Source organism: Tiliqua scincoides, chromosome 7 (genome assembly GCF_035046505.1).
Source record: "Tiliqua scincoides isolate rTilSci1 chromosome 7, rTilSci1.hap2, whole genome shotgun sequence".
NCBI lineage: Eukaryota > Metazoa > Chordata > Lepidosauria > Squamata > Scincidae > Tiliqua > Tiliqua scincoides.
In genome coordinates this window covers 68,260,806-68,280,851 of record NC_089827.1, presented here as the reverse complement: position 1 = coordinate 68,280,851, position 20,046 = coordinate 68,260,806, and the positions used below count along the sequence as shown (strand labels likewise).

The 20,046-nt window shown below is 45.3% G+C and overlaps 1 protein-coding gene and 1 pseudogene across 1 annotated transcript in view; both read left to right on the top strand.

Annotated features, from left to right (window-relative positions):
- Positions 1 to 5,047, top strand: part of ALX1 (ALX homeobox 1) — a 38,602-nt gene extending 33,555 nt beyond the window's left edge. Inside the window, exon 4 of the mRNA XM_066634343.1 lies at positions 4,727 to 5,047. Within this exon, the coding sequence (XP_066490440.1) occupies positions 4,727 to 5,047 (321 nt within the window). The remainder of the gene's footprint in view (positions 1 to 4,726) is intronic.
- Positions 5,048 to 12,622: 7,575 nt separating this feature from the next.
- LOC136658206 (5S ribosomal RNA) lies at positions 12,623 to 12,745 on the top strand (annotated as a pseudogene).
- The last annotated feature ends 7,301 nt before the right edge of the window (positions 12,746 to 20,046 follow it).

The window sequence follows — 20,046 nt, the reverse complement described above, 5'->3', positions numbered from 1 at the left end:
CTTTAGTGTTAAGTAGGGGCACTGCAGAAATGACCCATCCTCTTAAAATAAAGTCAGGTCAAGTAATGGGAAATAGATTGCTGATGTATGGCTGCAAAAGAGTAGCATAGCTAGAGAAGGGCAAGACGTTAAGTACCACAGGCTTCACAATGCACTATATTAGCGCCCCCTCCCACTCCCTGTTGGAGACATACTGGGCCGCGATGGGCAATGCTCATGAAATGCCATTTGGTTCAGAAAGTGCCTGTGTGCTGCTCAGGATGTATCTAATGGTGAAGAGGAGGGGCACCTGTAGTAGTTACTGTTTTGCATCCTTCTAGCTATGCTACTGCTGAGAAACAGTGTTTTGTTTTTTTTTAACTTTAAAAGCGAGTCTGCTTCGTTCACCAATCAACGAGAACTCTGCCTTGTAGACAGACACTGTAGAATTTCAGTACCAGACTGATACTTTGTGATTTCTTCTGCAAAAGGAAAATTTTGCAACCTGTTTGCCAGCTTTACAAATTCTCAGTTCATTCGCTTGACATCAGCTTTACGGTCACGTTCTAGAGTTTCAAGACAAATTACAGGGATACGTGTGGGATAAAAAAAAAATGGGAAGTGTTTGTCAGGCTGCACTTAACACATGTGTTTCTACAGGAGTTTTAGGCTTTTAAAAAATGCAGGCCCCCCTTCTTGCTTATCTTGTAAATCATTCTATTTGTCCAGTTTTTTTTTCCAACCCTAGCCACCCTCACCATTCTTCCAATGCCCCTGTAAGTACAGTCAGTTTCCACTACCTGCGGATTCACTACCTGTGGATTTGTTTATCTGCAGGCATCAGAACTGACATGTATTTCATGCCATTTGTGGGGTGTTCTTGACTGAGGTATCTGCAGCCTTCTGAAGGTCAGGCAGCGGAGACTTCCAGAGACCTCCAACGCAGAGAGCGCTGAAGGCTGCAGAGCACTTCGAATGGGACCTGTGACTATTCCTCCCCTCAACCCAATTGATCCTGTTGGAACATTGGTTCACCGTCCATGGATTCATTATCTGCTGGGGTTATTCAGGAACCCAACACCAGCAGTTAGCAAAAACTGACCATAGTTCAGATACCCCCCTAACATAACAGGGCCCCAAAGACCCTCCCTGATAAAATTCCTCTCAGGGCCTCTGGCTGCACAGACGTTCTCAGTGGATTGTGCCCCCAGCAGAGATGGCTGGATCAAGTCTACTGCCAACTCCCTGCTGCCATGTTTGATAGGGCACGTGTGTGCAGGGCTGCCCTCAGAATCAGCAGGGCCCAATACAGGGCCCCCCAACTCACCAGGCAGTCGTGGCAACTGCAGCCACATTGAGCCAGACACTTGAGGCGGTGAATGAAAAACATGGCACGAGAAAATACTTGGCAGTGATGCAACGTCACCACCAACTACTTCTGGGATGTCAATTTCAGGCTAAACAGTCCCAGTGGAGGGTGAGCAAGCCCACACACCATTGCCCTCCCAGGCTGCCAGAAGCTGGCTGCCGCACTGGGAGATCTGCCTCCCCACCCCAGTGTAGGCCCTCCTAGAGAGTGGGACCCAATGTCACGACATAGGCCACATTGCCCTAAGGCTGGCCCTGCTGTCACCAGTACAACAGGCATGCTGTGTTGTCTGCTTAGGGTAGGAGACCTAAAAAACCAAAACGAGTTGGAATTTATTTGGAGACATAACCAAGAGTTGTGGCAGAAAGTTGCCTTGAAGACTACTTTAGAAAAAGCCTTGATTGTGTTATGGCTTAGTTGTTTTTTTGTGTGCATTCTTATTTCTTAATTTTTTTTAAGGAGAAAGAAAAAAAAAAGAAGACAGTTACTCAGAAAAAGGGGAAATGTTTTCATATTTCTGCATGGTTTAATACCAGTAGAGCTGGACTGGGGTTCCAGCAACTAGGGCAACTATTTTGTTTACGGGAGCACGCCTGCCATAATTGTGGCTCAAAGGGACATTAATGTGCATGCTTTGCTGGCACTGTGAAAACAGGATGATGGATGATGGGAGTGTGATGGAATCTTTGGAAAGAATGGATGCAGACCTGGAGAGGACAGAAACAGCCAGAAAAGTGGAAAAGGCGGGAGATTGTAGCACAAAGAGCTCTGAGCAAAGCCAAAGCCGGTCTGCTGAGATTGTCAAGCAAGGATTTTCAGAGCTGTAGAGGGAAATCCCCCAAGGGTGTGTTGCAAGGATTAGTTGCAAATCCCCCAAGGGTGTGGCTATAGGTGTGAATTGGTTGCGTATAAAGAGCGACATGCACCTGAACACTTGCTGACTGGCAGTTGGCTCCAGACTGGCAAAAAAGGAAGTACTTTGTCAAACGACACATGACAAATTTGGGTAACAGAATGCAGCTTTATAAAATTTTGACTGGGGAAGAGAGTATAGACAGAACTTTTTTCTCTCTCACCATTCTAGAACGTGGAATCACCCAAAGACGTTGGCTGGCAGCAGGTTCAGGACAGACAGAAGGAGGTACTTCTACGCGTGACACATTATTAACTTGTGGAACTCCCCGCCACAAGATGTGCTGTTAGCCACTAGCGTAGATGACTTTTACGCTATCCTTTTTAGAAAGGATTAGGCAAATTCATGGCAGACAGGCATATAACCCTGCTTTAGCATTTGTATAGTGCTTTCTGGTGTTCAAAGTGTTTCATGTGTATTCTTGTTACTTTGTTGGCATCCTTCAGTCTCGGAAGACCACGGTATCATGCTCTGAATGGTGGTTCTGGAACATAGTGTCCTCTCCAGTGCGCGAAACCTGGGTAAAGTAGATATGGAGAATAGACTGTTTCCCATGCAGCAAATCCCCCCTCTCCACATCGCTGAAATGGTCCAATGGAAAGGCAGAGGCCAATACGGTTGGTTCCAGTGGTGTCGCAGGAGTTGTCAGAACGTGACTGTGTTCAACCATGAACTGCCTCAGGGACTCCGGCTCCGGATTTTGCCTTGAGGTTGTCTCCTGAATCCTTTTCCATTACTGGATGTAGCCACAAGGCAGTGGAGGTTTGGGATCAGAGTTTTCCTTCTCTCAGATGAGCTGCCTTCCCAGGCTGACGAGCTCCATCTACCCGGTGGCTGTTTAGTCGCCTCTTATGACAAGTACAGCCAAACTGAGGGCCTATTCTTATCCCCAGCCCCCAGGGGAAATAGATTCTTGTTACTATGATTTTAATTAATTGTCCTGCCTTCCTAGTTCCTATTGGAAAGCCCAAGTCAGATTACAGGCAAGAAGAAAGTAATAAAACATAACCAATAAAAAGCAACAACACAGCAGCAAGTTTGAGGGTTCATTCCTATCCAATTTTCCAGGGCTGATGCCGCTGCAATGCAGCCCCAAGGTAAAGGATTAAACATCCCCTTACCTTGAAGAGGCTCTGTGACTGCCCCCCACCACCACTACCACAGGATGCAGCTCACACCCTGTTGGCATAGCTGCACCAGTGCTGGGAGGTTGCATAGGACTGGGTCCACAATCAATACATTAATTAAAAACAAAACAACCACAGAGCCTGTCGTAATAATCACGGGATGCCAAAATGCTTCCTCCCTTCCAAATCCATCAGAGAGAATAACAAACCAACCACAAACCTAGATCAAGGAAAGCCACGTGGAACAAGAACATTTTAAGGCCCTTGCGGAGCACTAGCAAGGAGAGGGGTATCGTCATCTCCTGTGGGAGGGAGTTTCACTCGTTAGGCGCTACGATGGAAAAGGCCCTGTTATGAATTGACACCAGCTGCACCTTTAGAGTGTGCAGCATTCGCAAGCAGGCCTCCTTATTAACTGCAGTCCTTATAACAAAGTTATAGGGCAAGTGGGTATTATGATACCCATATTGCAGATGAGGGGGCTGAAGTTGAGTGACTTGTCTAAAGTCACCTAATGAGTTCCTGGCAGAGGTAACATTCAAACCAGGGACTTCCCCGGTTCATAGTTCAGTGTTTTAGCCTGTGCAGAATACCACCTGCTTGAAGTCGCTATGTCTAGGATCCGTGATCACGAAGTAGAACCTCTCTGTACAGCAGCAGTATACCTCTGAATACAGGATGCTGGGGGAAAACAACAGAGGAAGGCAATTATCTTAATGCACTGCATGAGAATGACCAGAGAGGTATCTGGTTGGCCACTATTGGAAATAGCTACATGTCTACATCCATTAAGGCAACTCTTGTGTGTGGAGAGCAGACTCCTTCCAAATGGGAGGTTCACGTCTCATTTGGAACTAGAGTGGGACTGCAAGCACAGTCTTGAGCATCTGATGCAGGGAATCCAGAGAGGGGAATTCTTAACACAGCACCTTTTTCAGCACATGGGGCGACCTTTCGGCACATGACCTTGAAGGCAGCCGGTGCGCATCAATCAGCTTCTCCGCATGTGCCTATTCTCATGGGATCCAGGTGAAAAAATTGGCTGCTCTTCAGCCACATGATGACAACTGGAAATCCCTTTTGGTGAAAGACCATCCAAGCTTGATTTGGAATATATATATATTTTTCTGGAGGCCGGCGCAAGATGTTCTTAATCAAGTCGAGATTTGGGTTTCCACTGACATTAAGCTGATTGTTTCCACAGAAATAAAATGATGCAACAATGTGAATGGCAGATGTGTTGTCTCATTGACTGACGACAGGCCAAAACAAAGCGGCAAACTGGGGGATTTAAAAAAAAAAAAAGTGTACATTTAATCTTTGTTTTATATGTTCCAGATTCAGAATAATCTGTGGGCAGGAAATGCAGCTAGCGGTTCGGTGGTGACTTCCTGTATGCTTCCACGAGACACGTCCTCTTGTATGACCCCTTATTCCCATTCGCCGCGGACAGATTCGGCATACTCGGGCTTCTCAAACCATCAGAGCCAGTTCAGCCACGTGCCCCTCAACAACTTTTTCACTGACTCTTTGCTTTCCGGCACGACCAACGGACATGCGTTCGAAACCAAGCCGGAATTTGAACGGCGGTCTTCCAGCATTGCGGTTCTACGGATGAAAGCCAAAGAACATACTGCGAATATCTCCTGGGCCATGTAAAGTAACAGAATCTCCTTCCTTTGACATGTCAGGCAACCTCCCCCCTTCTCCCCACACATCTCCTTCCTGCTCATATTTAAAGGACTCCACCATACGCTGCTGTGTGAAAAATTGCTAGTGATCCGGGTGTACGATGAAGCCTGCTTAAGCCAATACCTGATATTGTTTAACGATAAAATTTAAGCATAAACGTGTACGAGGACTGGGTCGGTCCACCACGTGCCCATCGCTGGAATCCCTTTGAAACCGAAAAACCAAAAATAAATATTAAAAAATAGCCAAATATGTTTTATTGTACCAGTTGATGAAATATGATTGTAAAACCTGGAATAAAAAAATAAACCTATTAAAGAAGTGCGTCTGCGATAAATTGCTTGATGTCAGTGCTGTGCCGAAGAGGAATCCCTTATTCATGGCACAGCAGGAAGTCTACAGAGGAAAATGCATTTGTTATGTCCGTGTGGTAAGGGGAATCTTTTCACAAGCTGTGGGAGGGAATGAAATATAGCTGTCAAACGGGAGATGCTGGAAGGTTTGGCATCAGATGGGTCGGTTTTCCACCTAAGACTGCAATTTATTCATTTGGTAATATTCCCTTCTGAAAAATCTGAGCTCAGTCGGGAAAATTGGAACTGCTGGAATGTTAACCCTTCGACACCTGCCTTTTGAAGGGTGTGCTCAGCTTCCTGAATCTGAGAGGAGAACCACTTGGTAATCCCTTGACCCCGTACTAAAGTACCATTTGGAAACTTGCTAAGTCTTTGTTCTACTGTTGTCTGTTTCAACTGGGCCCAGGACACCACACTAAAAATGTGTTTATTGTTCACTTTTCTATACCGCCCTTTCTCTACGGAGCTCAGGGTGGTGTACATCGCTCCTTCCCTCCATTTGCCCTCACAACAACCCTGTGAGGTAGAGATGTAGTGACTGGCCCAAGGTCACCCAGGTAGTGCCATGGCTGAGCGAAGATTTGAACCTGGATCTTCCAGGTCCAAGTCCAGCATCCAAACTACTACACCATCCTAGCTCTAAGTTGCAGGGTGGTGTGCCAGACTCCTTATTTGCTTTATGTGAGGCTGTGTTCATCGCATACAATTGTGACTTTTCATACATCTTGATGGACAGGAAAAGCATGAAATGCTTTACACCAAGAATTTTAGAAGTGTTCTTAAGTGTCATATAAGCAAGGAGCTCCCTGCCTCAAAGATCTACAACTTAAATTTTAATTGACATGATGGGAAGAAAGTCAAGAAAGGGTCAAGAGTAAGGAAAATAATATTCACATCTTCAGTGGTGTGTCGTTGACCTAGTTTCTGCAGAGGCTGACAATTAAGGGCACCAGGATGCAGGTCTCTTGTTGTCTGGTGTGCTCCCTGGGGCATTTGGTGGGCTAGTGTGAGATACAGGAAGCTGGACTAGATGGGCCTATGGCCTGATCCAGCGGGGCTGTTCTTATGTTCTTATGGTGTAGCCCCAAAGGTCAACCTCTTGGAAGTAGGTTATATGGCAGAAATGAAGAACCTTTAACATGGAGCCCAAGCTCTGTCCAGTTGGCCTGAGGAGCAGATCACACAGCTGTTGATATGGTCCACAAAAGTATGGCTTGAATGTCAAAATGACTTCGTGGTAAACAAAAAGCAACATCCATGCAGCACAGCTCTTTTTCTTTTTAATTGTTTAGAAGTGTTTAAAAGTGCTTAAGTGTTAATTGTGTTAATTAATTTGATGAATTATTAACACATAAACACTTGCAGCAGAATCTTATGCATGTTTACTTAGGAGTAAATCCCATTATAGTGAATGTGATTTACTCTCAGGTAAGTGAGGACAGGATTGCAGCCTTCAGATCAAACTACTGAAAGTCAGTGGGTGTTTTTTTACTAACAAGGATTCTATGTGTGCAAGGATCAATCCAAATCAGAACTTTGGTGGGGACAAACTCCTAATGCCCCCCAAAGCCCTGCTGTGGTCTGACCCCATTATGGTGCCCAAGGAGGGCATGATTGAGACGTACAAAATTATGCATGAGATGAATAGAGTGGGTAGAGGGGTGTTCGCTTCCCTTCTCACACAACACCAGAACCAGAGGACATCCACTAAAATTGTGTGTCGGGAGAGTCAGAACAGACAAAAGAAAACCTATTTCTACCCGGTGTGTAATTAGTCTGTGGAACCCCTGGCCACAGGATATGTTGATAGTATCTGTCCTGGATGCCTTTAAAAGGAGATTGGACACATTTCTGGAGGAAAAGTCCATCACAGGTTACAAGCCATGATTGTAAGTTCCTGGTTTTAGAAGTAGGCTACCTCAGAAAGCCAGATACAAGGGAGGGCACCAGGATGTAGGTCTCTTGTTGTCTTGGGTGCTCCTGGAGGCATTTGGTGGGCCACAGTGAGACATAGGAAGCTGGAATAGATGGGTCTTTGGCCTGATCCTGTGGGGATCTTCTTATGTTTTTTTATCTAACTTTCTTAAGTTTGTTATCTATCAAAAAACAAAGTCAGCCAAAGGGGCAATAAACATTTCATTTTGACCTTCAGTGAATTGTGCTCAGTTTCTCTCCCCCCTACATGCAAACTCCTAATTTAGATTTTTCTTTATTTACGCCTGCTTCACTTGAGACATACGGTACTTGGGAGCTTATGCCCAGGGTCAGAATACATGCACATAACATAACCCATCAGTGTGTATATACACTGTGGTGTTCCCCTTTAAGACACTGACTGATGATAAGCAAAGAATGATTGAACCTCCCTTTAGATCAGAAAGTTGAAAAGGCAGACAGTGGCTCGAACTGAGCTTCGAAACTGCAACAGAAAGCAGAGTGAACAATATCAACTGTAGCTAAAGCTGAGCTGAGCTCTCAAGTCATCTTCAAGACACATTGGGGTGTGTGTGTGTGTAGTTTCAGTTGATAGCTTGCAGGGATCCAGGGCAAAACTCCCCCTGATTTCAGCAAGAGGGAGACAAGGTCTTCAGTGCCTCAACAGCATGTCAGTACACAAAGGAATTAAAATGTCAGCAAACAATCTGAAATTTCTAGTAGGGAATAAGAAAGAATATGTGTGTGTTGGGGGTGGTGAAGGGAGTTAGGGGTGGGGGATGAAGAAAAATACTTTACATCTGGTGAATTGCTATCTGCTTTGATTTACTTCTCCTCCCTTTCTCCTGTCACATTCCAGGCTCTTTCAGATGAGCGAAACTTTAGCCTCTTTGAAAGAATCAGTCATTCCCCCAGGTTCATAAAGGCAAGCGGAACTTAATTGAAATAAAGGAAGACCTGAGAGTGGATATGAGCAGGACAGGGTTCCAGCACTCTGCTCTCTCTTGGGCTTTCTCACAACCCCTGAACTGGAGGTGGGAAGAGAGCAGTGCACTTCTTGAAGACAGCCACAGTGTCTGGTGGGAGAAAGATCAAGGCGGTGAGAACAACATGCAGCATTGAGCATCTTAGGTCAGCAATTTTCAATGGGTGTGTTGTGTCACATCGGTGCGCTGCGGGAATTTGGAGCACAGCAGTTGAAAATCGCTGCAAAACTCTTCCAGGTTCTATGGCTCTGTTTCTAGGGCCACCGTCTGTAGAAACAAAACGTCTGTCCCGCTTCCTCCGCTGGCTCTTCCAGCAGAGGAAGAGGGGCAGTCAATTAATTACTACAGGCATATGCCCTAGAAACAGAACCCGGAAGAATCTCCCAGAAGTTCAATTGTGTTCCATCATGACCATCCAATGCATCAGAAGTAAGTCCCATTGTGTTCAATGGGGCTTTCTCCCGCAAAAGTGTGCATAGGGGTGTAACCCAAATAGTGTAGTGGCAGGACGTGGATGAGAGGGAGAAAGGGAAAGAGGATGACATTGAAATATCTGTGTCTGCTTGTCTGTGTGTGAATGGGGGTGGAGGGTGCTTTGGGGTGTGTGCTTTGGGACACAAGCCTATGTCAGCTTGCTCAGAAGCCCCAAGGAGTGTTCGGTAGCTTGCCAACCATGTGAGCAGATCAGGAAACAGGAAATACAGTATGTGAATTCTGCTGTCACTGGCAAGAGCAGAACACTTACTACGCTCAGAAGGGCAAACCCTCAAATGGTCCACCCCTTTCACCTGGTAAGTGCTTCTGGGATACATGCAGACACAGGAAGTTTGGTGACAAGTGTGGCTGTTCAAGTCATATGGAGGGGTCTGGGGCAATTCATGTTATAACCCAGGACCACAAGTCATGAAGATGCTGCTGTTGTAGAGCATTTGTTGAATTCAGGGCTGGCTTTAAGCCAATTGGACCAATTGTTCCCAACTGGGCTCCATGACTAAGGCCCCCCCCCCACTAGAATAAAAATAATTTTTAAAAAAATGACTTTTACAAAATCATTTCACAGTCACTGAAACAAGTGGTTTTGTAACTTGTATTTACTTTACTGAGGTCATTACACATTTTGTTTGTTTACTTGCAGGCTTACATATATGCAATTTTGTATAAAGATGTGCTTAGATCAATGGTTCCCAACCTTTGTAGAGGCCCTAGAGCAGCCTAGGGCTAGAGCAGCCTAGAGCAATCTAGAACCTCTAAAAACTTTGGGAACCACTGATCTAAGCTCATCAATATAGAATTCCATTCTACCCTAGAGATTTAAAGACTATAGTAAATTTTATTTGTATCTCTAAGATTCTACAGACCTTGGCTGTGAACCTGGGGCCCAGCCAAAAAAAAAAAAAATGTTTCCAGTTGGGCCCCACAGCTTCGAAGGCTGGTCCTGACCACAGACAAACCTGGTGTATTTCTGTTCAAACTGGTTCCTCTGAATTCATTTCAACAGAGTGTGAGTTTTGCTGATGCAATCTGTGGATCACAAATTGTGCCGGTCGTCATAAAGCCAATTCCAGTTTCCACCTGTGTTCTGGCACCTGCACAAGGATGAGTTAAAATGATCATTCTGGGCTCGTGAAGCTGGGTTTATCTCCACTCGATCGAGCAACCGAAAAAGGCTGCATCTGACCAGAGCGCTCCTAATGCATTGTCTCTTCTGCTGTCTTGGATCTCTTTCCATTAAAAAAAAGATCCAGTAAGTGAAGCAAAATTGCAAAACAGGAATGTATCATTAACAAAAATGGCTGTAAAATGATTTTTATAACACAGCATTTACTTACAGGAAAGATATTTTTGTTCTTGGCTTGTAACTTTAAACTCAACACTGATATGCCTTTCCAAACGATTAACCAATTACCACCTCCATCTCTGCCAAAAACATGTCCTCTTTGAGTTCAGGGAACAAGAAAAGTTGGGGAAGAGAAGATTAGCAGCTTGTAAAAGGCCCTAGTTGAAAAAAAAAAATAAAAATCTGAGCGACAAGCCACGATAATGTCATCTTGAAATCACCGCTTAAAGAGGTCATCACTGTAAAGCACATTGAGGAAGTGCTATAGAAATTATTAGCAATAATCATATCAGCCACAGAGGTTTGTAATTCCATATGTGAAAACTTTGGTCCTCCAGAATCCTTACTGGGAGAAAAGGCAGGGCTGAGAATGTCAACATATTACATTTAAGAAACTGAAACAGTTCCTTATTGCAAAATGTGTTTTTAATCTTTTGGAAAGTTCCCATATAATCATGTTCAAGGTATAGCATGTGGAACAAGCTAAATCAATTTCCAGATAATTTTTATTAGGGCATCATTAGCGGGAAAGTAACTCAGGCAGCAATTTTGTTTTCCCCTTTGCATATAATGGAAGACCAGAAATTCCTCTCGCCTTCCCCATAAAATCCTGCATTTGGGTAATTTATTTCTACAAGGCATTTTAGGTAAGATTTGAACTACACACCAAAGGGCTGCGGCAACAAGATTGCAGCAACCAACCATTGTGTTAAAAAAACACTATATGGTAACCTCAGTGCAGGAAAGGGGGGGCGGGAAGAGAAGCCAATTTCCTGCCATTTATAACTAATTGGAAAGACTGTGCTTCAATTAAACTTTTCCTCCCTGCATTTACAGTGGACATGATGTTCTTTACAAACTGCAGACGTCTCCTGATGCACTGAAGACAAGCAGGTATTCACGGCCTCGTTGAAGCAGAGGTGTGACGAGATGCAGACGCAGCATTAAACTTGTCATGTCTTTGCGTGAAGCCGTTCAGTCGCAATGAATGAGAGTCTACGGAGGCTGAGTTCCACATTTGGAGGTCTGTTTTGAGCCATTGAACTGGAGAGTGATGGTATATCACAGGGCAGGAGGTCTGGTCTAGAGGGTAGAGTCTCCATTGGCCCGAAGATAACATCAGAAGGTCGCCAGTTCGAAGACACCGGCAGCTCCCTGAACGGCTGAGAATGGCAAGACCTTGAAGCAACTGTCAAGCCCAGCTGAGTGATTCCACCTGCTCTTGATGTGAGCAAGAAGCGTCTTGGCTGCCCTCCATGTGAGAGATGGAGCTGCTTGTCAGCCTGCGTGGGAGAACTGGAGGCCAGAAGTGAGAAGATCCATTCTGAAATGTTGTTGATTCTTGAAAGAGAGAACCTCTACGTTTGTAAAAAAAAAACCCTTGAGGGATTTAGAAACACCTGCCTATGTAAACCGCCTTGAATAAAGTCAGAGGAGTAATCCGATGACCAGAAAGGCGGTATATAAATACCTAGTTAGTTAGTTATATCAGTTTCTGTGGCCTACAACGGCCATGAAGTAAAACCACAATTTGAGATCAGGTCTAAGTTTGCTGTTTGGTTGAACTGCCAAATCTGACTGGAGATTACTACCAACTATTCCTGAAGATTTCGTTTTTCCCCAACATGATGCGATGTCATGGGCCAGAATGGTAAGCTTTGCTCATGGAGAAGAAGGCGTTCCTCCTACCCCAGATCCGCCCCCCCCCCCGGCTGGGGTTTGGAGGAGCCTGCTCTAGACTAATTGTACTCATGTCCCTCAACCTTTCTGTGTCTGATTTGCACCTAGGGTTGTCTGAATTCTTCTCCCCACTCTACCCAGGGATAGCCCAAGACCTCCTGACAACTGAGGCGATGTGCCCCCTTACCCTTAGCACTTTTTCCCCTCCACATTTTCTTTCCCTCTCTGTCCCCCTCATCCTTTTCCAATCCAGGGAGTGGAAGAAGAAGGAAGGGCAGTGGAGGCAAGTAGGTGGCAAGTAGGGGGGGCGCCCCCCACCATTCTGCTGCCTGAGTAAATCACTTCAGTTGGCCTCATGGAAGGGCCAGCTCTGCCTCTACTCTCAAAAAGCTGTCAGCTTTCAATATCCTCCGGGAACTGTGACAACCAGAACGGGTCTCCTCACTCAGCATGAGATCTTGCCAGTATTAAGGGAAAAGAAAGTTATTCTGACTGTATTTTCTAAAGAGCGTACTAGAGGCAGAAGGGAGTGGATGAATAACACCCTCCCTAACATTTTTACTAATTGTTCTGCTATCTGATCATTGTGCAATGAATTTAAGGAAGCTGGCCAAGGAATCCCTTATCTTACTAAAAATGGACAGTGCAATTAAATATATATATATTTATTTTATTGTTTGTTACCCTGCACATGCCTGATCTTGTCTGATCTTTCAAGACTGAAGGTTGTCTTTCGAGACTGAAGGTTGCCAACCATCTCCCTATACTGAACACTATTGCCCGATCTTGTCTGATCTCGGAAGCTAAGCAGGGTCAGGCCTGGTTAGTACTTGGATGGGAGACCGCCTGGGAATACCGGGTGCTGTAGGCTTATACCATGATCTCGGAAGCTAAGCAGGGTCAGGCCTGGTTAGTACTTGGATGGGAGACCGCCTGGGAATACCGGGCGTGTCGGCTTATACCATGATCTCGGAAGCTAAGCAGGGTCAGGCCTGGTTAGTACTTGGATGGGAGACTGCCTGGGAATACCGGGTGCTGTAGGCTTATACCATAGTCTTTCGAGACTGAAGGTTGCCAACCATTTATTGTTTGTTCTAAAATTAAACCACAGCAATGCTTAGATTGAACCATGAAATCCAAAATGTGGGGCAAAGCTTGCCTTTCCCCCCTGCAAAATACACTCTGTTCATTCTGGGGGGAAATTACACGTGGGTCTTCCTGAACTGGGGGCCAGTATATGTGGCTGCAAAGAAGGCGAATGCAATTTTAGCCTGCATTCGGAGGAGCGCCGATTTCAAGTCCCTGGAAGTTGTGGTTCCACTTTACTCTGCATTGGTCAGACCTCAGCTGGGTCAGACCTTACCTGGAGTACCGTGTCCAATTCTGGGCACCTCACTTTAAGAAAGATGCAGCCAAACTGGAGCGGGTTCAGAAGAGAGTGATGCGGATCATCAGAGGGTTGGAGAGCAAGTCCTATGCGGCTGAGAGGGGATATGATAGCGCTCTTCAAATACTTGAAGGGATGCCATAGGGAAGAAGGGGCAAATTAGTTCTCAACTACCTCTGAAAATAGAACTAAATCCAATGGGTAAAAATGGCAAAAGAAGAGATTCCGATTGAGTATCAGGAAAAAATTCCTGACTGTAAGGGTGGTTGGCAGTGGAAGAGATTGTTAAGGGAGGTGGTGGGTTCCCCCTTCAAGCAGAGGCTTGACAAGTATCTGTTGGAGATGCTCTAGTCGAGGAGGATTTCCTGCTGTAGGCAGAGGGTTGAACTAGATGATCTTTTAGGTCCCTTCCAACTCTCTATGATTCTATGATATGCTTCCACTCTTTATTTTACCCTATTCTTTGTTTAAAATATTTCTACATCACCTTCCCCATTCAGTTGGATGGAGGCATCTTTGGAGTACTAAACCATTGCAGTTCCTAAACTTTTTGCAGTAGTGGAATCTGAGTTTTATGAGCTACATTAGCCCTGATTTTTTTGTTTTTTTAATAGCACATGGGATATCAAAAATGCTGAAAAACTGTGGCAGAAGACAGGTGAGCTCTAAGCATTTAGCCCTTGCCACAGCTGCTACCTTGATCACTCGACCCCCCATGTGCTGTTTTCTGAAAGCCCCCTTCCATTAAAATGGTACATGGTTTGCATATATCAAAATATTGGTCTGAAGGTGGCAGGCCAACAAAATCTATATTATCAAATTGTTTACAAAAATTTTTTAAAATCAAATATTTACGATCTGTCGGGGTTCCCCTCCTCCTGCGAGTCCTCAACTTACCAAGGGAGAAGGCTGATGGACCAGAGCAGAGGCAGCAGCCTTCCCAGCCCTCTCAGGAACAACCCTGGCAGCTCCAGGTGAGAGGAGGTGGGAGGGAAACAGAGAGAGGAAGGGAGGAGTTGTGGTAAGCCCAGGGGAGGGCAGTCCCAGAGACAGGCCCTATTTGTACCCTCCCTGTGAGGGAAGGGGAGGGGCCAAAGGGGAGGGGCCTGCCCTACATAAACCTGGAGGCCAGGGATGACAAGGCAGTTGGGAGTCAGAAGAACAGGCTGGACGATCTGCTGCTAACAGCCACTGCTCCTGACTAGCTAATGCTGCCAACCCAAAGAGGGGGAACCGGGTGATGCAACCCCCCCTTCTTGTGGGGGAACTAGCCTGAGGCCTCCACCAGGGGGTCCCCTTCGGAAAGGCCGGGCGGGCCCTCCCCTCCCCCACAAGGAGGCCTCACATGATCTTTCATTTATTTTGGGATGTAAATCTCTTAGTGAATGTTTTTGTTGGGGGAAAAAAGTCATCATCATCATCATTATCATCATCCCCTATTCCCGAAATATTTTCATCGTTCTTTTGCCAAGCCAATGCCTGTCTCCTTGCCCAGTTCCACAGTACTGTCTTCTTGCCTTGAGAACAGTCATTTGAAATTGTGAAAATCAAATGGTCCAAATCTCGTCTCCCCACATTGTTATGCTGTGCACCGCTGTGGCCTCCTGCATTAATGACAGATGAGAAATCCGTTGCTTTTCCACAGTTTCCACTGCCTCTTCTTCAACGTGGGTCAAACTCCTGCTATTCCTTTGTTCTTTGTCCCCTGTGATGAGAGGAAAAGTTGAAGCTATCATATAAATCTTGTTGCACAGAATTAGAAAATGTGGAGAATTAAATCCTTCTTCTTTTTCTCCCGGGAAGACAGTATCCAAAACCACATTGCCCTTTTTATATCTGTTCCTCTAGATGCTCGGAACGACTGGTGTCTGTTCCAATGGGAGTTTAACTCCACACCACAGTTAGTGACATGTGTAAATCCTACAGTGGTAGAGGCAGCTTCTAGAACTATACATCACTAGTAAACAACTTGTTGGAAGCATACTTAGATCACGGCCATGCTGTCAATCGGTCCTTGATTGTAGAAGTAGTAATCTGTTAGTTTAGGGCAGGGGTGTCCAAACTTTTTGGCAGGTGGGCCACATCATCTCTCTGGCACCGTGTTGGGGGCTGGGGAAAAAAGAATCAATTTACATTTAAAAGTTGAATAAATTTACATAAATGAATATATTAGAGGTGGAATTTAGTTGAATGAATGAAGGTCTCGCGACAGCACAAGGTCTATAAAAGACCTTTAGGTCTCTATAAAAGACCAGCACAAGGTCTATAAAAGCAAGGCCAGCCTTTCGTTTGCTGCCGCTACTGCTTCAGCCATTGGCCTGCAGCTTGTGTGAGAGGTCAAACAGTCCGTCCTCACCCTGAGGGTAGTTCCATTGGGCCAGCGCAGGCTCCAGCAAGTCTCTGGAGGGCCACAGGCATATTGGAGACTGAGGGCTCCCTGCAGGCAGGGTTGGGGGTCCCTGAGGGTCATAAATGGCCCCTGGGCTGGGGTTTGGGCACCCCTGGTTTAGGGCATAGATCCTAATTACATAGCCATGCTTGTTGTTGTAGTTTCTGCTACAAAATCCACTGCAAGAATTGTTCTGTAACCAATTAGGCTAATATTTTAGTACCTGTCAGCTCAGGGGCTTAGCAGCTGCAATTACAGCCTTATAAATTATAGACATAATGGAAAATGGTTGTTATCTTTCACTTGGAAACCGGGGTTTACGGCATATATAATCTTCTTTTCCATCCTTCCGAACAATTTGCAATCTAAACAGGATGTCAATGAATAAATAAGTTATTGTCTCACTTGCCGTAATAGGAATTTGAATAAGGCAATGACATGCATATGTTTGAGATTATGTCGGTTCGGTGAATTGGGGGAAGCGATAGATTGACAAATAAGAATTTCAGCCATTGATGAGGCATAAATATTTTGGCGGCGGTAACAGATTTAGTGACCACTACATAGAAGTGAGACAGAAAACACTCATTGGCAACAGTCGATATCCAAGCCCAGAGAATGCACTGTTGGTTTTTAGGGGAAAAAATTATTTGCTGCTCAAGTGCCCTCGTTGGCACCCAAACCTTGGTTTTCGCTCAGCCCATTGGAAGACCTACCAAGTGTTGCTGGATTGGAAGTTGGAGAATCCCGCTAAACATCTCCGTTTGTTTTTCAATCAGGAGACGAAGATGGGGTGCGTTTTTCCTGCTTGCCATAGAGAATTATAGGGGCGCCGCACAGCAGGCAGAAGAAGGCGCAACAGAGATGAGGCCAGCTTCCTTTAGCCAGTCCTTTGGCCTCCTGATTCATCTGCAAACTTGAAAAGTACAGGGAAAATTTCTAAGCTGCAACCCGCGTTCCACCATAAATCCCAACTCTTGCCGGCTTTTCCTCCATGATCCATAAATAACGCACTTATTATGACTGGATGAGTCTGAGCTTGACATAATTCAATTCACATGAAAGGTGTTGTGCTAAGTGGGCCTCGCCATTATTTTCTAAAGACCATATATTATTGAATTAGCATTCGCAGCCTAATTACTTGCAGTCGTTTCCATTCTTGGTTCCCATTGTGGTTGGTACGAGCCAACCAATGTGGATTTGCTGGGGAAGGGATTTCCTAACCTTTAAGGAGGACCAGTTCGAAGAACAAATTTTCTCTTTGGGTTTCCAAAGAACTTCAGCACATCCCCTCAAACCCAGGACCTGGAGCCCATATGAGCTGTTTCAGAAACAAATTGTCCCCATTCTCCTTTGGAATTTTCTGGCAAATGCACTGGAGATACACAAAGAGCCACTTAAATGCCCCTGTTCTTCTATACTTCCTATTTATATTACTAACTGTTTAAAACAACACTGGCTCATGCATTTGGTCTCCCCCCCTCCAGCCTTTTGGCAGGGATTCCTATGGGCTGCACTTCTCAAGAGTGTCGTTGGGCCCCCTCTCAAATAAATATGGGCAGTGGGAGCAAAAACAGAGAAAAAAACCAGCAGCTACAAAGTAGTTTGGACCCATTAAATGCAGATGGCCCACTGGGGGTTTAATCATAAGGGAGAACACACACGTCATGCTGAAATATAGAGCTGTTTTCTATCACTTGTTACCACTTGACTGTCTGTCCCAGGAAAGTGAATTCCATATATCTTCTTGGCCATCAGTTGCCCTTTGGTTCCTCCTTTTCCCTCTGATGTAGCTCACTACTCTTACAGAACATACAGAGATGAATGAGCTCTTGCAACACGTAGAAGTGAAACAAAACATTTCATTCTGCACCAGAGCAGATGAGATTCATCATTAAGAGAATGGATTTGACCTTGTCAAGTGGACCAAAGCCATTTATAAACAAACTCCTCTGGGGGAGGCGCCTTTCAACCAAGGGCTGCGAGAGCGAGCTTTTGCTATGCCCGTGACTACCTTGCAATAATCGCACGAGCCAACCAGCTACCTGGTATTTATGGTACTGACTGTCACCCTGCATTAAATATCCCAAGGGAATTTCAAGAGAAGAAGGCTGAAGCCATTTGGAAGGCAAGCGGGGCATTTCAGGGATACTGCTCTGTTGGGAACTAGGGGCCAATCTCAACAGACCAGGTTTCCTACTGGGTGCAAACATTTTCCACTCCATTTCAGTACCAAAATGGACGGAAATCTCAGTTTTTAGCAAGACTCCTGGGCTGTTAACAGCTGTACGGTAGTCCAGAATTCCAAAGATAGTTTCCTATCACTGTATCCCCATGCCAAGAAGACCATCACCCATCACATTTCTGACTGCAGCAGAAAAAGGACAATTCTATTTGAAGAACTGCTCCAGAAGAAACCAGACTCATTCAAGTTTAAAATATATAATCATCCACAATAGTCTATCAGTCTTATAGGTAATCACCTACTCTTAATTAACTATTTGTTAATTTTTTGGTGGTCTTTTTTCAATGTTTGCCTTCACAACAACTAATCAGGGCTTGACTTGTTTTTTTTTTTTTTTTTTTTTACAAATGGCCCCCTGCTATACAATGAGTCTGTCACAACGAATGGGACTGAATCCAGTTCACTCTCAGCCCGGCTCTCCATCCACTCCAATGAAAATCTTATCATTGGAGGGAAATTAAATTAAGACGAAATGGTTAGAAGGAGTAGCATACCCTTGTCTGCCATGTGAGTTACTAGATGTTTGTGAGTGCATGGATAAAAGTATGTAACCTGTGATTATCCCGGGGGCGGAAGTTACAGATGCACTGATTCTTATCTTACAATGCTTCATCAAAGAAGTGGGAAGGACAAGAAGAGTCCGAGTCCTCCCCACTCCCTGCCACTGGTATGTTGTGAGTAAACAGCTAACTCCAAAAAAAGCACCCCTGTTACAGTAGACCATCTGCAAAAGTTTGTCGAGAAGATAGGAATCTCAGCTCTGCTGCGTGACCACAAGACATTGACTCTTCGCCATCAATTAGGGTTGGAGCAGCACCAAACACAAATTCCCCAAGCAGTCACACAGGACCACACTGCAAGTGTTCAGAACTCCTTAGCAGCTTTATGTTTTAATTTATGAATGGGTCAAAGGTCAAAGGATTGTCAAAGGCTGTCATGGGAAGGCATGAAGAAGGGACAAAGACCTCTGAAGTCTCTTCCTTTCGACGATAAGTCATGCATTTCTAAACTAGACTGGACAATGTAAGACAAAAAGTTCCAGGCTTCTATGCTGCTTCCATAAGAATGGCCTTGCTGGATTGAATCAAGGCCTGCCGTTCTATTTCCGACAGCAGCTCTATGCACTTGGAACATCTAGATGCCTCTGGAAGTTCAAAAACAAGACAGAACGGTAATGGCATCTCCTGCTTCTAGACCCAGAAGTCCCACAGCTTAGTGGCAGAGCACTTGCTTTTGAGGCAGATTGTATATTGGTAACCTTCAGTCTCGAAAGACTATGGTATCGCACTCTGAAAGGTGGTTCTGGCACAGCGTCTAGTGTGGCTGAAAAGGCCAATCCGGGAGTGACAATCCCTTCCACACCGGGAGCAAGTGCAGTCTGTCCCTGGTCTGTCTCCCTGGCTATGGGCCTTCCTTCTTTGCCTCTTTGCCTCGGACTGCTGGCAAAGTGTCTCTTCAAACTGGGAAAGGCCATGCTGCACAGCCTGCCTCCAAGCGGGCCGCTCAGAGGTCAGGGTTTCCCACTTGTTGAGGTCCATCCCTAAGGCCTTCAGATTCCTCTTGCAGATGTCCTTGTATTGCAGCTGTGGTCTACCTGTAGGGCGCTTTCCTTGCATGAGTTCTCCATAGAGGAGATCTTTTGGGATCCGGCCATCATCCATTCTCACGACATGACCAAGCCAACGCAGGCATCTCTGTTTCAGCAGTGAATACATGCTAGGGATTCCAGCACGTTCCAGGACTGTGTTGTTTGGAACTTTGTCCTGCCAGGTGATGCCGAGGATGTGGAAAGCGCTCAGTTTCCTCTCCTGTTGTGAGCGAAGAGTCCATGACTCGCTGCAGTACAGAAGTGTACTCAGGACGCAAGCTCTGTAGACCTGGATCAGGTCCTACAGGCAGAAGGCCCTAGGTAAAATCCCGAGTATCTTCAGGTAAAACTGAGATTGGGAATTGCTCTTATCTGCAACCCTGACTAGCCACTTCTAGTCATCGAAGACCACACTGAGCCAAGGAGAGCACCGATCTGGCACATATGACATGAAGGTACCATTTATTTACCATGGCTAACAGCAGCTGCTATATCTATTCTCCATGAAATGGGCTAATTCTCTTAGAGCGCAATCCTAACCAACTTTCCAGCACTGGCATAGC